This window comes from Equus przewalskii, chromosome 3 (assembly GCF_037783145.1).
Source record: "Equus przewalskii isolate Varuska chromosome 3, EquPr2, whole genome shotgun sequence".
In the NCBI taxonomy this organism is placed as follows: Eukaryota; Metazoa; Chordata; class Mammalia; order Perissodactyla; family Equidae; genus Equus; species Equus przewalskii.
In genome coordinates this window covers 31,473,218-31,487,165 of record NC_091833.1, presented here as the reverse complement: position 1 = coordinate 31,487,165, position 13,948 = coordinate 31,473,218, and the positions used below count along the sequence as shown (strand labels likewise).

The following is a 13,948-nucleotide window of genomic DNA, read 5'->3' as shown; positions in this document are numbered from 1 at the left end:
GAGAGAGAAATGTGATGATAGAAGCCGCGGGTAGAGTGACTGGGACCGCGAGCCAAGGAGCACGGGCAGCCTCCAGAAGCTGGAAAGGGCAAGGAGCGGATTCTCCCCGGAGCCTCTGCCGGGAGGGAGGCCCGGCCAGCACCTTGATTTCCACCCAGGGAAACGGATTTTCATTCTGACTCCAGACTATGAGATGCTACATGTGTGTCGTTTAAGGCGCTTCGTCTGTAGTAACGTGTTACAGCAGCTGGAGGGACTGGACACACCGAGCAAACCCAGAGGGAGGGCCAGCGCCAGGAAGCCAGCCCCGCGAGCCACACGCAAAGACACAGCGTGCGGCGAAGGATGCGGCCCGGCAGCCGGGCGGCCAAAATCCCCCTCCCCGCGGCCCGCCTGTGACCTCTGGGGGGCTCCATCTCTCCAAGCTCTGCGCCCTTGTTGAAAAATGGGGGCACCATTCTCTTAAGGGCGTTGGGAGATGAGACGAGGCGTTTTTTATCCGTGGTCAGCGCAGACCCAGCTTTTTCCTATGTACATATTAGTTCTCTTCACATGAGAAAAATCAAGGGGGATAGAGATTAAGGGGGGTGTCTGGACCACGAAGCAGCAGCTGGTTGTGTGTGTGTGTGTGTATGGGCGTCTTCTGGTGACCTCCCAGCACCATGTCAGGCGAGGGAGCCAGTGGCCAAAAATAGAGCCGGCACACAGAAGCCGCACAATGCCAGAGGTCACCCAGGAGGTGGCTCAGCCTGAAGACTGGGTACAGTTGAGGGCTCCTGAGTGGCCCCATCACCTCCGCTCCTCACCCCCCAGTCTCCTGCCTCGAGGGTAAAGCTGACGGGGAGTCCTGACAGCTCCCTCTGCATTTTCAAAACGGTGGGAAAGAAAGGGCAGTGGCCCCGCTTGGCTGCAGTCCCACGTCTGCCTGTCACCGAGGCCTTGGCCTTCAACTCCAGGAAGAGAAGATGCTTTGTGACCCCCATACCCTATGCAAAAAGGGCCAGCACGTGGGTCACTTAACTTCAGGAACTTTCTTGAACCTACTGTTTCCTGGACCTAATGCTTTAAAATGTATATACAGCTCTCCGGGACCTCAGAGCTTAATAGCTGATAAAAATACTCCCCTGTGAATAAACAAAGCTATCGATTGTTCCGTGGAGTGGCAAAATACCAAAAAGGAGAGCTGGAGGGTTCGTGCTGGTCGCGTTGGAGAAAACCCTTTGCAGAGTCAATAACCAGGCACCATGTGAGTTCAAGTCAGCAGGGCAGGAAGGAGGCCAGCTGAAGTAGTAAGGGAGATATCTGGGGTTTAAAAATTATCTCAAAGAACCCTTAGGGAGACTGGTAATGACCCGCGCTCACGTCGGCTGCTAATAGTTGCTGACCGCTGACCCGCATCGGGGAGCGTGTCAGCCTGACACAGGTCTCGGCTGGGTTAATCTTCACAGGAGCCCCCTGAGGTGGAAATGAACGTTCCCCTTTGATAGATGAGGAAACTGAGGCTCGGTGAGGCCAATCCCCTCCTCAAAGTCACACCCTGGGAGGGGCAGGGCGGGGACGTGAAACCCAGGGCCCCCTGACTTCCCACACACGCCCCTCACTCCCCCGGCCAGGCACTGTTCTGAGCACTTTGCATCTATGAAGCCATTTAATTCTTACAACCACCCTGTGGGCACTATCGTTCCCCATTTGACAGAGGAGGAAACACAGAGAGGCTGGGCAGCTTGCTTCACTTTGTGAATGATAGGCCCCGGGCTCAAACCCAGGCTAGTGCCCAGCCCACGGCACTGACCAGCTGACCCCACGGATGTGTGTCCTCTGATTGGCGGCCCAGCATCTGGACCCAGCCCTGGACCTGGGGGGTCCCCCACCTTGGGAGGCAGAGAAGTGGACAATGTCTGACTGGCTTCCCCAGCCGTTCCCACGGGTGGGGTTTGGCCACTGGACAATGGTTCCTCTAATGGGACCCACACGCCCCAGACGTGGAGTCGGACCCTGAACGCTGGTGCAGGGAGGAGCAGATGGGGAGGAAGCCATTCTGGCACTAAGGGGCAGCAGAGACCCTGAGAGCCAGCGCCGTCTCTGCTCACCCTGGTCCCTGCCCCACCTGGAGACCGACGGCCGGGGGCAGAGGGGTTTTCCAGCCATCCCTCTGGCCCCCGTCCCTCTGGCCCTGACTCTGCTTCGACGACTGGCTAAGAATGTTATAAACACAGGTCCTGGGGTTGGCTCCCAGCCTCTTTGCCTCTCTCCACGCCTCCACGCCCAGGTGCCCAGGCCACCCTTTTAGCAGCATGCTACTGATAAATAAATGGCTCGGTAGATAACCTGTGATTAATCCTTTATCACTAAAGCCTTTGAACAATTCTTAAGCATTCTTGGAAGGAATGATAAAACAGATTACTCTCCACAGATCCCTCTGAACTTAACGTCACCCTTTCCTGAGAACCCAGGATTATCTGGGAGAGCCCCCGTATTGTTCTGTGAGGTTGGGGCACCCTGACACCCACGAAGCTTGGGGAAACAGCTTGCCCCATACCCAGCATCTCCCAACGGGGCTACTGCAAGAGATTGTGCTACGTTTTATGTCTTTATTGTTCTGTTTCCCTCCTCATTATTAAAGTCTGATATTGTTTCTTTCTGAATCAGTGTAGCCGCTTCTAGAAGGAACTCTTGCCTCCTTCCTCAGCCCCACCCTGGCTTAATTCGCTGCTGTAGTCTGCTGTAAACTAGGAAAATCACGTAACCAAAATTTGTCAGGCTTATACTTAAAATGAGAATAAAAAAATCTGTGAAATACGATTTGAGGGGATTTGCGCTTAAAATGAGCTTGTTTGCTAACTTCCTGACTTGCTTGTGTGCGTGTCTGTGCGTGGATGGGTGTGAGCAGGGGAACGCCTGCCTCCATAAGCTCAGGGTCTGCACGCCCGCCGAGCGGGCTCGGGGCCCTCACCTCCGTGAGCCGGATGTCTGCGGGGATGCGGTCTCCGACGGAGAGAGACACGATGTCTCCGGGAACCAGGTCTCTGGCGAGCAGGTGCTGGAGCCTCCCTTCTCGGATGCTGCAGTGGAAACACCAAAAAGCAAGAGCGCCCCGTTGACACCCATTTTTACGCACTTGGGGAAATCTGAGCAAAGATAATAGAAGCACACTTTCTCTTTCGGTTATGGACAAACACTTGTGCCTTTTGGGTTTTATTATTTTTTAAATTCACGCATCCTAAAAGACTTTTGGGAAAGTGTGTGGCTTCTGGCGGACCCTGGGCCTCATCCGAAAAATGGGACTACTGCAGTTTATGCTGTCTGGAAACGAAGCTGGGCCACGCGGCCTCCAGAAGCTTCTGCAGGTCTAAGTCAGCGGCTCTAAAGCTCCTTCAATGGAGCTGGCAGCTGGCGGCACTTCTGTCCTCAGAGAACACACCACTCTGGTGCACAGGGACCATCTGGAGAATTCGGGGGCTTTCTGATGACCTTAGAATCAAACCCACAGGCCCTGCAAAGGCTCTCTAGCCCAGGCTGCCTCCTCCCCCACCTCCTGCCGCTCCCCCACCCTCACACTGTCCAGCCGTTGAACACACCCAGATCTTTCTAGTCTCAAGGTCTTTGCCGACCTTAATCCTGGCGCACACGTTCCCCTCTTCCTTGTTAACAGAATTCGATCCTGTTCAGGTCTTCACCCTTCTCCCCACATGTGTGCTCCAGGGGGTGGGTCATGATAGGCTGAGACTATCATGGTGAACGCAGCCCCTGCCCATGACTGGCTTAGGCACAGGCACATTCTGCAATCCTGGCCTGGGAGACATGAGTGGACACTTGCTGGGGGCTCCTGAGAAAGGTTTCCTCACTCTGTAAACACACATACACACACGGATGGCCTCTCTTTCTGTTGGACCTTTTCATGTCTGGCTGTGATGCCTGGAGCTGTGGCAGCCATCTTGGGAACAGGAGGGGAGCCAGCCAGAGAACAAAGCCAATAAGCTGAGGATGGGAGAGTAAAGAAATAAAAGGAACAAGTCCTCGATGCCATCTTAAATTAACTAACCCCTTTGTCCCTCTACCTTAGATCCTTTGCCATGAGATAACACAATTTCCTTGTGGTTTGTGCAGCTGAATTTTCTGTTCCTCGTAGCCAAGAGCACCTATGAGATAGACACCTACTGTTTTCTCAGCTCTTCCCATGGCTGGCTCCTTCTCTTTCTCAGGCCTCAACTTAAACGTCAGCTTCTCCTTAAGCAGCAGACCAGGGCAGCCTGATCACCAGCTGTGGAAAGCTGTTTCCACTCCTCCATCAGTCAATATAGCATCTCTGGGAGGTTTCTGTTTGTTTTGACTTTCATGTGGCTTTGAGATTTCGGGGTCTTTTGACTTTAATGCACGTGCCGCACTCCAAAATCGTCTTGTTCCTTCACTTTATTACCTGACTGCCCTGGTGGAAATGTGAGCACCCGAAGGCCAAGGCCTTCCCATCTTGCTCACAGGTGTAACCCCGGCCCTATTGCTTCCGGCATGCCGTAGGTGCTCAAGAAATATTTTATGACTGCACGAAGGATGGAGGGGTGCAGGAAGGGGCTGTGCAGAAGGCGTTTCTCCCACTTTGTAAGACAGGTCTCAGAGCCTCAGAGGGTGCGGCCATACGTCTCCAACGCTATTTCAACTCTACCAGGCTGCCTGCCACCACTGTTCTTGAAAAGAAACTCGCCTTTTACAAGTGACTTCTGGGGACATCAGTGATGCACACTACTCTCCCGAAAGGCCACGACTTGGTATGTAAACCTACGATCAGATCATCAAACCACGTAAACCACGTGTGCTTTCGTTTGCTCGTACGATTACCTCGCATCACACGCCTGGATTTCTGACGGCCTTGTTTGCCCAGATGTCCTTACTGCCTCCAACGAACCTTCTAGAATTGACTCATCCTCTCTCAGGCTTCCACACTGTCCTCTTTTCGTCTCTATTTTGTTATTCATTATTCTCTGCCTTGTGTTATATACACACACATGCGCGCGCACACACACACACACAACTTGCTGCCGATTCCTTGAGAGGCAGGACTCCCTCTCACTATACCTTTCTATCCCCCAGCCCTGAGGCTCACTGGTGCCATATTTACCCAAATATATGTGCAGCTTCTTCCCCAAGAATTATCCTCCAGAAAATAGTTACCGTATGTTTAGTTCCCTCCAGAGCACCTCCACTCATGGGACCCTCTCCTGACTTTCTTTGGAGCAGCAGGGCATCTTTGAGAAAGACACGTGACCCTGAAATGAACTCAACCAACCCTAGGAGGGGCGAGGGCGAAGATTTTGGCCTTTTCTGAAATCATTTCATTTTCACAAGGAGAATAAACGTATGACTTACTGGTATATTAAAAATTAAATCAAGAAAAAGCCGACCCTAACCCATCATCCCTTCTGTGCCTGTGGCTTCCTCCTCCAATGGCAGCAGCCCTCGCAGACGCCCGAAGCCCGAGCGGTCCCATCTGGCAGCCACTAGCCCACGCGGCTACTTACATTCAAATTAAATAAAAAAGGAATTCAGTCCCTGTCACCCCAGGCACCTTTGAAGACCTCAGTAGCCATATGTGACTAGTGATGCCAGACTGGACTGCATAGATTACAGAACATTCCAGAAAGTTCTATGGCACAGCACTGCGCCAAGCAGAAATGCCTGTGAGGTGTCGGCAGACATTTTTGCCTTTTCTTTTTGCTTTTTAAACGTCTTCGGTGAGGGCTGCGTGATAACAAACAGCCACACGGGAATGTCAGGCAGGAAGGAGGCTGGTGGGCTGCTGCTCAAATGCCTGGAGCTCATCCTCCCTGGTCCCACCTCCACCCCAGCGTTCTGGTGCCTCGGCTTGTTAAAGCCCCGCATCTCACCCTCAGCTGAATCCACCCTTGGGGAGGCCAGGGGAACCTCTGCACCCTCTCCCGAGGAACAGTGCATGCAGGTTTGCACGCTGTATCCCAGGTTTCATGGGCCACCCTCTTCCCAAAGCCATTCCTGCCAGCTGTGGCCCCCAGGCGAGGCACCCTGATTAGACACTAATGACAGAATTGAGGCCCAGAGAGGTCGAGTGACGTGCCCAGGGACACACAGTCATCCACGGCCAGGGCGGAGACCAGCTCTCCTAACCCCGGGAAGACCTGGTTCTGCCACATCACACTACAAAGGACACAAATCTCGCCAAGCTCACAAGCCCGCCAGCGACGCCAGTGAACCAAAGCTCCAGGGGGTCTCCGACTTACCAGTGACATTCGGGGGGAACCAGCTTGGTCAGCTCTTCCAGAGACTTCTCCGACCTGTACTCCTGGCAGGAAGCACATGGAACATGCAGTTCAAGGGTGGGAACCCCACAGAGCTCCCGCCATGCCCGGGTCACCCCAGCGGGGGCCTCAGGAAATACGCACCTGGATGAAGGCCACGGTCACCACGATCAGCACGGCCTGTGGGGCAAAGGGAGGCACGTTAGCACCCAGCTGCCCAGCGAGCGAGTGAGGGGACCCACGGGAGGCGAGGAGAGGGAATCGTCTTTCAAAACATATTCCCTTTCTTCTTGCCAAGTAAGTGCACTTGCAGAAATTTAGAAAACAGACAAGCCAAAAAAAAGGAGAGCAGAAAAATCACCCCAAATTCTACCACCTAGAGGTTCACATTTTGGGGTGTCCTTCTAGATTTTTCTGCATAGACACTCTAACAACACAGGATAATAAAATACAGATATATTCTTTTATAAACTGCCTTTTCCACCCAACAACGTGCTGTAAACATCATTCCACATCACGAGATGTGGGTCTAACCTCAGCCTTTTAAACAGAGGCAGCGCGTCCCATCACGTGGAATGGGCCTGGTTTGTATTGTAAGGAGCACAGGACAGACGGAAGGAGGCAGGAGTGACAGCCATCCAGAGGTTCCAGGAGAAGCCAGATATAAAAGGTCACACAGTGTATGATTCCATTTATACAAAATACCCAGAACGGGCAAACCCACCAGACAGAGAGGAATCGGCGGATGCCAGGGGGCAGGGGGAGCGACTGTTTAATGGATACGGGGCTTCCCTTTAGGGCGATGAAAATATTTTGGAACTAGATTTGTGAATGTACTAAATGCCACTGAATTGATCACTTTAAAATGGTTACTTTCTTATGTGCTTTTCACCTAAATAAGAAAAATGTTTTTAAAGAAAGGTGCTCCGCGGTTCTCTCTGGGTAAAGGATTACCAGCGATTCTTCTTTGTCGTCCACACATGGCCAGGACCGAGTGGAGGGCTAGTGTCCCCAAGAGAGCACCAGCCACATAAACCAGGACCCCCCCACGTGGGGATGCAGAAGCAGGAGGATTTGCTTTCCTTTCTTCTGCTGCCGTCTTTTCTATTTTTTTCCTCTACAGCCAAACTCTTTTTTCCTCACACAAGAAGAAGCAGAGACTCAGTGGGCCCCTTGACGGCAGGTCTGGGAGCCAGGTGCTGTCCACACGCGCCATCCCGCGCACTCACCAAGGCGATGCTGATGGCGTCCTCGTACTCCTTCGTGAGGATGCTCACCAGGGCGGAGGCCAGTAGCAGCATGATCAGCGGGTTCTTAAACTGAAAGACAGAAACAGGCCACTAGGTTCTCTCCTAGCCTCCCAAAGATGGGGGACCCAGCTTCTGACCGCGCAGCAGTGCCAGCTCTTCCTCAAGGCCAGGCGGCCAGGCCAATGCTGCAGTGACCCGAGGGGAGGGGAGGAGGGCCACTGCCATCCAGCGGTTCTCATCCACCTGAAATCCCACTGCTGCAGTTTCCCTGACACTGCCCCTGTCCGGACACCGGTCCTGGTCCTGCTGTTGAATTCTTGGTCTCACCTGGCCACATCTCCATGAGGCTCCAGGTCACAAGCTGTCCCCTCTGGTAGGATGCCAGCCCTGGTCCAGCACAGCTAAGGGTCCCCTCCCGCCACACCAGTCCCCCAATCCTCTGTGTCCCAATCACACCCATCTGCTCCTGTAACTGCCTATGGGGGCTCTGGAGATGTCCCTCTTGAGAACAGGTCCTCCAGAAACTTCCCCAAAGGATTTCTACTTTATCATTCTATGTATCTGCCCCCTCGTTTCACACATACATTTCGATTGTTACAGACAACTGAAAGGAAGCATAAACACAAACACATAAAAACAGGATCAGAGACAGTAGGCCAAAGATCAGGATCAGGGTGAGAGTTAAAATATCAACAAGCAGGTCATGGTTGTCTAAAATGGGGCTGCACATTTGGCCCAGAGCTTCCCAGCAGCCAAGGCAAAAGGGGAAATGTGATCAGATGTGTGATTCATGCTGTCCACAAAAAGCAGCCCTTCAGAGACATCACGCCAGTATGATGCGAGAAGGGATTTAATGCCTCCCACCCCAGAAATGCTGTACTTTACCTTCTCTGTATGAGGGACAGGGCGCTTTGTGGTCCACTCACCAGCAGCCCTGAGTTAGCCACACCATCTGTTTTGAATCATCAAGACTGAGCAGCTCAAAGACATTTCTCCTTCTTAGCTCCACCTCCACCGTTCCCTCACTGAGAAACCTTGAGCAAGCCTGTAACTTCAGCAAGCCTCTGCTTTCTCTCGGCCGATGTGAGGACCGGAGGTGACAATGACAGTAAAGTCACCTGCCCGGTGGCTGGCATACAGTGGATGCTCAAGACATGGTGGCCACAGGGACCACCAGACTGATTACGGAAGGCACTAGATAAACATCAGGCGACAGGGGGAACTGTGGCCGCCCACGTTCCAGAAAATTGTCCCTCTATCAGGGCTTTCGGTCCCACAGCTGGCCCTTGGGGTCATCACACCTTCAGCAAGAATCGCCCCCCAAAGCCAGCTGGCCTGCTGAGCCCGGGGCTCAGGTCTGAGACACACTGGGAGTCAACTCGGGGAGGCCCTCAGGGGAGCTCCCCACGAAACTGGAACCGCATCGAAGGTCCCAGGTGGGACCTTAATCAGGTAGCAAGAGGCTTCTCCGTAAGCATCACATCTCCAATATGTAGATAAACCATCTGTGAGTTTTGTGGACCTCATAAACTGTTCCACGGGCATGGATTCACGGATCAGAAAAAGGGCTGAGATTAAAGCAACTGAAGGGACACACCACCCAAAAGTGAAAGCGGGCTGTGTTTAGACCCCGAGGATAACAAATCAGTTGTAAAGAGGCGTCTTTGAGGCACGTGGGGAACACCGGCTCTGGACCAGGCACTGGGGATGTTAACGAAGCGTTAATGGTATTAGCGGGATAATAATACTGTTGTTATGGTTAAAAAAAAAAGAAAAAGAAAAATGTCCTCCCACGGTAGAGATACGTACCCAAGTATGGATGGTAAAATGATTCTGCATCTAGAATTTGTTTTAAAATGTTGTAGAGAAAGAAAGGGGCTAACAAATGTCAAAATGGGTTGGTAACTATTGAAGCTAGATGATGGATACGTGGGGGTCATTCTGTTATTCTACTTATGCATAGTTTTGCAATTTTCTCCAATAAAATATGAAAAGAAAGCTTTTGGTGAGAGAAGTCCCAGTTTTGGTTCTGAAAGCACTGGAAAGTGCTGGGTGGGTGGGGTGCAGCCTGCAGAGGGAGGGGTTGCCGAGAGTCCTTGGGCTGGACGCAGAGCTGGCCACCTGGCAGAGCTCACAGTCACGGTCAAACAAACCACCCGCCCCAAGGAGGACTCGCCCTTTCCTCGGAAATCCAGGGAGGACAAAGAGCCAGAGAAGAAGGAAACGTGAGCGCGGAAAAGCTCGGCTCACAGAGCACGTCAGGGGCCTGGGGCTGCTGTAACACGTGAGCACAACGTGGGGGGCTGAAGACAGCGGAGACTTATTCTCCAACAGTTCCAGGGGCCAGAAGTCTGAAGCCCAGGCATCAGAGGGCCATGATGTCTCTGGAGCTGCTGGAGAGGATCCTTCCTGCCTCTTCCAGCTCCTGGTGTGGCTGCCACCCTTGGCTCGTAGATGCATCCGTCCAGTCTCCGCCTCTGTGGTCACAGGGCCTTCTCCTCTCTGTGTGGGTCTCTGAGTTTCTTCCCTTCTTATAAGGAGCCCAGTCATCGGATTTAGGGCCCACGTGAATCCACTGTGACCTCAGCTTAACTAATCACATCTACAAAGACCTTATTTCCAAACAAGGTCATCTTCTAACGTTCCAGGTGGACATGAATTTTGGGGGGACACTATGCACCCTAGTACCAAGAGGAAGAACCCCTCAGTCCAGGGGAGTTAAGAACAAGATTTTACTTCAGCCCTGAGCCTGTCACAGACTTCCCATCCAGTTGGATGGAAGTGAGAAGCATGGGGTGTTGCACAAACAGGCAGTGAATGCCCACAATGCACCGGGTTCTGGCACCTCCCGATGCCCATCAGCCTCACGCGCACCAGGCCCTCCCACCTCAGGCCCCTGCATGCCTTCCCCTATGGTGCCCTGCGTCCAGAGCCCTGCATGGCTCCCCTCCTCACATCCTGCAGCTCCCTGCTCAGACCCTGCCTCCTTTGAGCACAGGTCAATGGCTCCCTGCCCACCAGCCCTCCCCAGCCGCCCCCTGCCGTCGCTTCCTAACTCCTCATCCTGACTCTTCTCCCCACCACAGCCACCGGGTGCTGTGGTACATGCAGCCTGTCTGTCTGTCTCCCTGAAAGAAGAAATTGGTTTGGCTGCCGGTCTATGCACAGGGCCCAGATCAGGGATTTATCTGGAATGAATGAAGGAAGGGAAGAATGAACAAAGGAAGCAGTGAAGCCCCACGCTTAGGTGGGGCATCCGAGGCATGGGGGGGCTGGAGCTCCTGCTCAAGGTCGCACAGCACAGTGGAGAACAGCACGGGGTCCGTCTTGCCCCAGCTGTGTGTCCTCCCGCCCAGGTCACACTGATGATGCCTCTGGGCTCCCTGCCCCCACCTCTCGCGTCCCTGGTTGGGCAGCTCCCTCGTCCCTGCGGGCTGCACCCACTGGAGCCTCTGGGAGCGATGGGCTGTTTCTGGACAAGGGACCCTCCAGCCATGGGCTCAGGGTCAGCTCAGGGGAAGAGTCCTGGCCAGGGCCGCCCTGAGAGCTGGTCTCTAGCCAGGCCCGGACCAACTCCCTCCTCCACCCCCAATTCCAGTCCTAAAGTCTCCTCTCACCTCCGTCCTGAGGCTGGACCTGAGCAGCTCTCCAGGCTGACACTGATATCACCCACCCCCTGCCGCCACCTCCTGGAGACAGTGCCAAGCACCTGTCCTGTCCCATCCCCATGGGAGCTGCCGAGAGACACAGCAGACAGGTGAGGGAGCCACTGGGAAGAAGCCACACGCGGCACCACTGCACCTCTGGCCACAGATGATCAGACCCCTCCCGGCACGCAGGGCCCCTTCTATGCCCCGGTTGTGAAGGCAGACAGGCAGAGGGGGTTGTCGAAACCTTGCTGTGTGGGAACTGGGGATACACTGGCGATGTTTCCTACAATAAAAACAGCCAGTCTTTCTGGAGCACCCACTGTGTCCCGCGCCCTGTGCTAACTGCTCCTCCTGTATCATTTTGGGGGCCCCTCCTCCCCCAGGGCACAGGCACTGCTACGTAGTCCTGTGACAAACGAGCAACCTAAGGCTCTGAAAGAAACGGAAGTGCCCAGGGATTCCTGCAGCCCAGCTCAGCTCCGAAACCTGTGCCCTTAACTGCCGTGGTCCCATAGGACCACCTGGTAGACTCACAATTGCAGGGGGGCAACCTTTACTAAGCAGTTAATACATGCAAAGCTTTCCTCTTCTTATGGAAAACTCAGAACAGTAGGTATTCATTAGTCCCATTTTCTAGACAGGGAAAACTGAGGCTCAAGGAGGATCAATAACTTGCTCAAAGTCACAAGGCTGGAAAGTGGGATTTGAACCCGGGCAGCATGACTCTAATCTCCCTTTGCCTCATGATTCTGGGCAGCATGGCCTGTTGGTGAGTCTCCTGAGATGGAGAAGAAGGGCTGCCTTGTGAAGTGGTGAGTTCCCCGTCACTGGAGGAGAGACAGGAGAAGCACACACCCAGCAGGGAGCAGGTGCTGCACGAATGTAAAGAATTGATAAGTGAGTGCAGACGGACTTTCTGTATGTGTCAAGGGCAGGCGAACAGGCCGCTGGGCACTGCCTTCCAATCCTGCAAGGATTTCCACAGATGGATCCCTGAAGCGACAAAGTTAAGATGAATTAAGCAGGGGCCCCACTCTTAGAAATGGAAGAGGTTTCATTTCTGGAGAGGCCTTGGCTGGCGGCTGGAGGAGAGCCCTTGGTGTGAGGTTTTGGCAGGGCAGAGGTGGGAAGGGGACAGCCAGGGGAACGAGTGAGCAGGTCCTAGTGGGAGGGACAGCCAGGGCAGAACCGGCCGGGGCCGGGCTGCAGGAGGAGAATGTCCCCACAGCCTGCGTCAGCCTGCTTCCCTGAACCCCGACTTCTAGGAGGCTCTGTTGCCTCTTTCCAACATTGGGGTTCCAGGAAGTTTCTGGGTTGGCCCGAGCCACCTGCTTACCCAGAAGCCTATTGTGGAGCCAAAAGGCATCAATAAATGACATCCCCAGTGCTGAGAATGGACCAGTGAGCAGGGTGGGGACTGGAGGAGAGTGGAGGTTGAGGATGCTGCAAGGAGGGCTGTGATTGGTCTCTGAACTGACCAATCAACAAAGCCTTAAACGCTGAGCCAATAGGAAGGCAGCTGAAGCCTGGGGCGCGAGGGAGCCAGAGATGGAGAGCAAGGTGTAAGGGATGGGAGAGGGGGTGCAGAAGGCCAGGGAAGGGAAACTGAGGCAGTCTGAATGGCTTCAGGTATCTGGGGTATTCTGCCTGTTAACGGGGGCTTTCTGAACTGGTCGTGGGTGGGTGGTGGGGGTGTTGACTTCTAGGCAGGAACTTGCAGCCATGTCTATTTCAAATTTTTCTTTCCTCTTCCAACGTCTTCCAGGCGTTTGACTTGTGTGCCATCCATTCAGCACCATGCTGGCCCGGACGGCAGCGGCTAAGGAGGGCAGGGGCTCCGGAACCAGCTGTGGCGTCCCTCTCCAGCCCTGCCACTTACTGCTATGTGACTTTGGGGTCCGGTTTGGCAGATAAACTACAGGACATCCAGTTAAATTTGAATTTCAGATCCACAAGGAACTTTAAAAAAATATAAGTAGGTCCCATGCAACATTTGAGACCTACTTATACCAAAAAATTCTTCCTTGCTTATCCAGCTGAAATTCAAATTGAACAGGGCATCGCGTATCTTCGTTTGCTGTATCTGACAACCCTACGCAGCCAGGGGAAATACTGCAACTTCTCTGTACTTCACCCCCTCCTCTCAAAACGGGGACTGGGAGGAAGATTAAGTAAGTTAAGGCTGACTTTACTTACGCCGTTAGCAGGGTGCCTGGCACATGGTAAACCCTGCTTGAATGTAACAACTGTTACTCATGCCCATGGCTGCCTGGGTAGTTAGTGATCTACTCAGGCCGTCCCTCCTGCTGGCTTAGAGCAGCCCAAATGAGGGGGAGCCTTCTTTATCTTTATAGCACAGCCACCCCACGCCCTGGGACCGTCCAAGGACACCCTCTATCAATATTTAAAGAATGAATGGCTGCCCCACCCTCTCCGGCTTAGACTAGTTAATGAAAGAAATGACACCTACGGTCCTACCTGATCGAGATATTTCTTCCATGCGGGTTCGCTGTTGTCAGCGACAAACTCGTTCCAGCCGTGGACCAGCCTGCGCTGCGTCACCGAGAACTCCGACAGCCCGTTCTGTAAGTCCACCTGGAAGGAGGGAGATGATCGGGCACAAACTCACCGACGGGCCAGGGAGGACCGAGGGGCCCAAGTCACAGAGTGCCCACTCAGCCACCTTCACGACGGATGAGGAAAATGGGCTGGCCACAAAGGAGAGGGGACCAGTTCAAAGACCCTGAGCACATGGGGCAGAGAGAGAAGGAAAACCCACAGT

At 53.7% G+C, this 13,948-nt stretch overlaps 1 protein-coding gene across 5 annotated transcripts in view; it reads right to left on the bottom strand.

Moving 5' to 3' along the window:
- Positions 1–13,948, bottom strand: part of ATP2C2 (ATPase secretory pathway Ca2+ transporting 2) — a 77,324-nt gene that overhangs the window by 39,296 nt on the left and 24,080 nt on the right. For all 5 annotated transcript variants that reach the window (XM_070612392.1, XM_070612394.1, XM_070612393.1 and 2 more), the window contains 5 exons: positions 13,645–13,761; positions 7,496–7,585; positions 6,411–6,446; positions 6,249–6,310; positions 2,954–3,062 (listed from right to left, as the gene is read on the bottom strand). In XM_070612392.1, coding sequence (XP_070468493.1) covers positions 2,954–3,062; positions 6,249–6,310; positions 6,411–6,446; positions 7,496–7,585; positions 13,645–13,761 — 414 coding nt within the window. The remainder of the gene's footprint in view (positions 1–2,953; positions 3,063–6,248; positions 6,311–6,410; positions 6,447–7,495; positions 7,586–13,644; positions 13,762–13,948) is intronic.